At 33.6% G+C, this 7,299-nt stretch overlaps 1 protein-coding gene across 1 annotated transcript; it reads left to right on the top strand.

Moving 5' to 3' along the window:
* The first annotated feature begins 3,655 nt into the window (after nt 1-3,655).
* On the top strand, nt 3,656-4,899 carry LOC142106954 (formyl peptide receptor-related sequence 1-like). Its single transcript, XM_075190019.1, has one exon. It carries the CDS (start codon nt 3,668-3,670, stop codon nt 4,610-4,612), a length of 945 nt encoding a protein of 314 aa, XP_075046120.1. The 5' UTR covers nt 3,656-3,667; the 3' UTR covers nt 4,613-4,899.
* The last annotated feature ends 2,400 nt before the right edge of the window (nt 4,900-7,299 follow it).

Below are 7,299 nucleotides of genomic sequence, written 5' to 3'. Positions count from 1 at the left end.
TTTTACTTAACAAATATTTAAACTAAATCGCATTTCCTTTTAAAATCATTGTTTTAAATTATTTGGTGCTACTGGCTAATATTAACAATCTAAATAAATGGGCAAGACTATAACAATGGCAAAAAAATATAATACATCTGATGAAAAGGCAGTTGCAAAAGAAGAGAAGATGTCAGGAAATGGACTTCCTTTGTGGTGCTCTCTCAATGCGCTGCACAGACCACATTTGTTTTGCTCCCATGTGCCTATATTGTCTGCCCTATGCACATAGGCGGTGCTGTATTGTGTACAGCACAGCTGCGGATGCTTCTTTGACAGCGTCATGCTTCTTTGACAGCGCCGCCAAAACGGAGCTGCTGCGCATGTGCGGGTACATGCGCAGCAGCGCTCTTGCTTTTTTTTTGGGGGGAAAACCCCCCCTTATAAATCCTGCGTGCGCCCCAGAGGTATGTACCTATGCCTCACTTTTGGGAGATGTTTAGACGTGCACATAGGTGTGCAGAGATATGAACAGAGGTGCACTGTTTAAAAGTGAAAAATAGAAGCCAACTCCTCCAATTGGACAGGATCAAATTGTTGTTTCTCCACAAATTCCGCTATCTAACTCCTCACTCATGGGAATCTAAGTGCACCAAGGGAATTTGAAGCAAATGTCTCCAGGTTTCCTAAATGAGGCACATCTAAAATATAGGCTTGAGTAAGCTGCATAATATAAATAAAATTAGCTGAAATAAGGGATATATCACTATATATATTGTGCCTTATAATAAGCCAGGGTTGTTTTTTTCCACTGAAATGCGTGTGTTATTGTAGAACAGATAATACATTCACTGACTACTATCTGACCAGACATAAATCTAAACGACTAATCTTCAAGAACAGTTGTGCGATAGCTTCTAAGTTTCATATTTGAAGCAGTTGCTGTAAAATCTTAAAAAAAAATCTCATTATCTACCAGCCGAATGCATAAGTTAAAAAAGAAAGACATTACATGTGATCATTGTCGTGATGTTCGGAGAGAGAAGCATTCAGTGAAATGGAGCATTAAGGTAAGATGCATTTAGAATGGATTGTGTAGATAAATCACAATACATACAATGTGGACTTACAATAAGGTTGCCACAATACAGAATAGTTGCTTAATACACTTTAATAAAGTGTGTAACGGAAATACATTCAAATACACATTTCTGTATATATATATATATATATATATTTATATATATACACACATATATATATATATATATATATATATATATATATATGTATATATATATATATATATACACGTGTATATATATATATATATATATATATATATGTGTATATATATATATGTATATATATATATATATATGTATATATATATATGTATATATATATATTCATTTACTTACTGACATAAACTGTCGACAGAAACCTCACTGAATTTAGTTGTATTACAAAAATAAATAAAACAGTTTTACTTGTAAAAATATTTTAAAATGTTGCTATTTAATATTTAACTACGAATAATTGGGATGTATAGACAGAGATTGAAGTTTATTTCATAAATGTCTGCTCAGTGTAAAAAATATTTATGTAATTTATGGTTTAAAGACATTAATCTTTGTCTTATGTCTTGATCTTTTAACTGTTGCTATTTTATTTTTTGCTATTTTCTGCCTCGTTAGCATATATATTTTCTACAGCTGATTTAAAGTGAAAGAAATGGTTTCCGTATTTTCTAAAATAATTAACTTTTCCCATGTTGGTGAGTTCTGTAATTACTGAGCTTATGTTTTGTGCTCAATATGAAATGTCATTTTCTGCAGCAATATTTGCTTAGTGAAATGTGTCTTTCACTGGACTTCAATTATGTAATTGAAAATGGCCAAGGGTGCAGCACGAAATATGCTTTGGTGACATCACACTTCTTGATTTGTGCTGGTGAACTTAGATGTTCACCAACATGGTGGCCTTTGCCGAGGAGAAAATTTGCACCTGTCAATGAGAGTTACTGGAGTGAGGGAGTTCTTTGCTAAGTATAGTGTAGGTGCACCCACGGGCTGGTTTTACAGAGAAGTACAAAAAAGTTTTTATCTTGCAGAGCAACATTATTAAAATGTGATAAAAGGGTGGCCGAAGGCAAGTTTTGTAGGAGTATTCTATGTGTAAACACCGGCATTTTGCACTAGCTCTGAGTTGACGGAGATTGGGTCTAATTTTTAAAGTGGATCATTTTGCACTATTTTCACAAAGTAACCGTCCAGCTTGATATGCCCTGGGCAGAGCATGTAGGTGCAGGGGTGCAAAATTAAAAGTGATTGCTGTGCACATTTAAACCAACATAGGCTTTGTTCCCATGTTATATATATATATATATATATATATATATATATATATATTTAGATAAAGCAGCGTATTGCATTTATAGAATATGTCTAGCAGAATACAATGTTTGTAGTTATTTATTTTTTAAAGTGTTTCTTTAAATATAAGAGGATGACATTTACTATGTTTTTTTACAGAACATTTTAGTAAAATGAATGTATTTTTGAATTTTTTTGGTTGATTTGTCATTTTCAAAATGCTTGTTAAATTTATATTGTTGTATTTGTAGGGAAAAATTCAATATGGAAATTCATGATTCAAATCAGACCTTATTTAATGGGTCACAGGATTTCAACTTCCAGTAAGTTCATTTATTTATGCATCTATAATTATTTCTCTTTGTACAAATATTAAACACTAGTTAAAAGCCTGTCAATATGATGGAAAAAAATAAGAGTAAGATCATGTTGGACCCTGTTTTGGTGGCGGTTAAATTCCGCAAATCATTTATCCCTCGAATGTGGAATCAACTATTTTGTAAAAGGAAATATTTGGAATGTTTATGCTGTTCTTTCATTAAGTGCTCAATAACAGGGTCAGACCTTAATGCACCCAATTTGACTTTACCCTTGTGGAAGCATTGATGGAATAGTTTGTTAGATGGCTATAAAATGCTTAGCATGGCAGAATTTACAAATACTGTTCATGGGAAAACAATTATGAGCAAGAATATCTGAATCATCAAAGTTACTAACATCATAAATGGAGCGGCATCTTGTTTGCTGACTTTGTATGCGTTGACATCATATTACCTCTGTCCTGTTCGCTCTTCAATTGTTTTCTCTGTGACGGGCAATTTGCTGAGGAGTCAAATTTGAATAGCGATGACAATCATGTTCACTTTTCTCTTCTAGAAAAGATAAAAGACCAAACAGGTGTTAGCTGTCCTATAAGATCATCAGTAGGGATTTTTCTGGTCAGGTTACCATACTGAAAGATTTTTTAAAATAAATTTAATTCCTCTCACCAAAGCTGTATCTTCAGAAGCATATTTTTTTTCAGACTGCTTGATGTCGTACTCAATCTGTTTCTTCCCTCTTCTTTGTAACAAATATTAAGGAGGAACTATCAAAGAAAGAATACATAGATTAATGGAGAGATGGAAAAGAACAAAATAAGATCTTTAAAGTGATGGGTAAACAATATGCAACATGTAAATAATGGAAAGTAAGAATGTTTGGGTTACTTTGATAGAATGATACTTTTTAACTTTAAGTCAAACACAGAACACACTGAATAATTATTAATACTATTATTTGTTCTCAATTGTGCTTTCAGGGGACTCTCCAATATGAACATTAATCTCTCAGACAATCAGTCCATCTGTAATTGTACTCGAGAAGATGAATACAGCAGAGACTACAGGATTGGCATAATTCTCACATTGATATACATTATCTACAGTATCACTTCTGTTTTGGGAATTGCAGGGAATGGTTTAGTTATCTGGATTGCTGGATTCAAGATGAAGACGATCAGTGCTGTGTGGTTCCTAAACCTGGCCATAGCTGACTTCATATGCTGCTTGTCTATCCCTTTGTTATTTTTGGGTTTAGCAAGACTAGACATTATTTTTTCGGCGGTTATCATTATTATAATGACTATATCCTCGTCTACTAGTGTCTGTTTTTTAACCGCCATGAGTATTGACCGCTGTGTATCAGTAATGTGGCCATTTTGGTCTAAAACTTATAGAACACCCAAATGTATCCGCATCATTTCAGCAATAATTTGGGTAGTGAGTTTTATCTTAACTGTTCTTGCACTGTTTCTTTATATTGCTGTTTTGAACTCCTCTTTCAAATACAGAATCATCAGTTTTTTTACCATGTTTATTGTCCCTTTCACCACCATACTAATATGTTATTATATCATTTTTTTAAAACTTAGAAAAGCTAAAAGACCAAACAGGTCTCAGCGACCCTATAGGATCATCACTGCAATTGTGATCTGTTTCTTTATCTGTTGGTTTCCATATAACATTATTCCATTTATACCAATATCTGATACATTGTGGGTAACTCTGTTAATATTTACATTTTCTGCCTGGCTGGCTTTCTTCAATAGTTGCATTAATCCCATTCTCTATGTCTTCATATGCCAAGATTTCAAAGAGAATTTAATAAATTCATTACCACCCCGGCTTAGAAGAGCAATAGATAAGTGTTCTAATCAGAGTTGTAGAGGAAGAGAGAATGACATTGAAGCTACAGACAATATGCGGGAGATTCAATAAAAAAAAATTGCCTCCAGAATAGTTCCACTGAGAAACTCAGAGACGGTGTCCGGAGGTGCGCAGACAAATTGAGTGGATATTCCTCTCCCTAATAGGCAGCAATTGGTGCGGTGTTGTCCGGCAGGACAACACTTTGAAATGAATCTCCCCCTATGGATGTTTGAAATAAGTCCACCTCACTTTGATGTTCTCAATTCACTAATACAAATTAAAGTAAACTAAATCCCTAAATATATATTATTATATAGTATATAAGAGTGAGCTTTACTGTATTTTTTTCCTTGGCTGTTGGAATAACTCAAGTTAAACGGAAACTCATTTAAAAGCTACTCACTGCAACTTTCCTATTTTTGTTTTTGTCCATCCCACTTCCCTAGCATCTGATTATGTGGAACAAATAGATTGCTCTATTACTGCTAACATTTTATCTTCTTTATACACAGTCTTTCTTCATGTATTATGCCTATAATTGTGAGGATTTGCGTATTAACATGATTATAACATTTTACTTCTTAACATGATTTTACTTGTATCTCTAGTTGTCATGATGTAGATTGAACTATATATAAACTTATAATTTCAGAAGTTAATATGATGCACATTGAACTATTTATAATATAAAAGTACCTTAAATTTGCTGCAGAAAAGTATTGATACTCACATAAGGATCAATGTATTTTAAAAACAGTTAAGCTTTTATCATATATCAACATCTGACTGGAAGAGAACTATGCCCAAAAGAGCCTAAATTCTAATTTGGTAAAGTACAATACATATTGTAAGAAACAAGTAGAAGTAAGTAAGTGCATATTACAGTGTAACCCAATTGTTCAGCACTTACCTGCTTTTCGAGAAAGTGAGTTACTTTGTAAAAATAAAAATAATTCAGAGACAGATTAAAAGCATAAGGTTGTACTCTACATACCAATCATAAGTGTCATAACAATATAAGACATGTATTGGACTTTTTTGGATCTAGAAAAAATAAATGTTTTATTTTATATATTTAAAAAAATTGATGAACAAGGTATTGTGGTGTTCTTGTTTATTCAATTAAAATGTACTTTAAAATTGTGTGTCTTATTTAATTTTACTTGCTTGGTATAATGGGCAGAGATGTTAAGAACCCCTCTCCATTCTCCAATAAACTGGGGCAAAGGGTTGGAAAAGACCCAATGTTGATAATTATCCCAAACCACGGATCAGGTTAATCGGAAAGAGCCTATATGTGTCTCTGTTACTGAAATGGTGTTGAAAGTCTTGACACACATGGGGAGGGGACTGTCCTTCAACACAAGTCTTTGTTTGTACCACACCATGAGCGTTGAGTCCACCTGCTTTAGCTAAATCCAGCCCCTGGATATTCAGAGCAGGGCTGGTGCTTCTATGGCTCCCCATTCCAGAAGCTACCAGAAATGCATTGAAAAGAACTGCAGCATTTCTTAACCCGCTGGGCTATGTGGGCTGAGTTAAATACATATATAGACAATTATACTGAAAAAATAAATATAAATAATTACTTTTCAGATCTTCACCAACCCTTGTCCATCATTGTAATATTTTTTTTAAAAAAAACAACATATGTCTTGTTTCTTAAAGTGAAGATCCAATGTAGTACATACAGATTATGTCATTAGCACTTTAAAATACTTAGGTCAACACGGCCAGTTCTTGAACAAATCGCGCGTAGTGTGAAAACTACCTTTGGCCCCACCCTCACCAGGATAAAAACAAAAACAATTTATTTGATCCTGTTACTAAAAATATGTCCCTACTTATCTGCCACAGTAGATGAGTTAGTGTATAATTCAGCCTGAAATAATTGCAATTTTATTTATCTGTATGTATATTTATATGAGGACATTTGTGTTATAAAAAGTTGAAAACATTGCTGGTATAAATATCTTTATCTGTGTAATGTACATGTATATATTTCTGTTATAAATATAAATACATATACATGTTCAATAACATTTTATTAGTCCGGTATGTAACCATTGGATATTTTTTTATATATCTTAGATTCCATAGGTTTTTTTTTAGGCTATATGAGTTTTGATCTATATTCTTATTAGAACCAAAGTTAAATAAATTAGTAGTTTAAAATAATAACAATATTGCAGACGTAAAACCTTACAGTTTAACATAAATGATTAATGCTGCTTATACTTACCCACTTCGACCACTGTGTGAAAGTATAAGAAGCGTTGATACATTGGTGTATAAGGTGGAATGCCATACCGCAACTTCTCTTACTGCGTCCATTACATAGTTACATAGTTGATTAGGTTGAAGAAGGACATCAGTCCATCAAGTTCAACCTATTATGGATCTCCTGCGATCCCTGACACTTTCTTCCCTTGCATCTATGCCCCTTTTATGCATGCCAATACTTTATTTGCCCTTGCAGCTGCTGCTTGACATTGAGCACTATCGGTGGCTAAGTGATTAGCACTTCTTCCACACAGCACTGGCGTCATGAGTTTGATTCCCGACCATGGTCTTTACTGTGTGGATTTTTATGTTCTCCCTGTGTTTGCGTGGGTTTCCTCCAGGTGCTCCGGTTTCCTCCCACACTCTAAAAACATATTAGTAGGTCAATTGGCTCTTATCAAATTGACCCTAGTCTGTGTGTGTGTTAGGGAATTTAATTACTTATTTGTTAAAACACAAATTAATCAGATGAC

The sequence above is a fragment of the Mixophyes fleayi genome, chromosome 11 (assembly GCF_038048845.1).
Source record: "Mixophyes fleayi isolate aMixFle1 chromosome 11, aMixFle1.hap1, whole genome shotgun sequence".
In the NCBI taxonomy this organism is placed as follows: domain Eukaryota; kingdom Metazoa; phylum Chordata; class Amphibia; order Anura; family Limnodynastidae; genus Mixophyes; species Mixophyes fleayi.
Note: the sequence above shows the minus strand (reverse complement) of the source record. Positions and strands in the feature narration are given on the sequence as shown.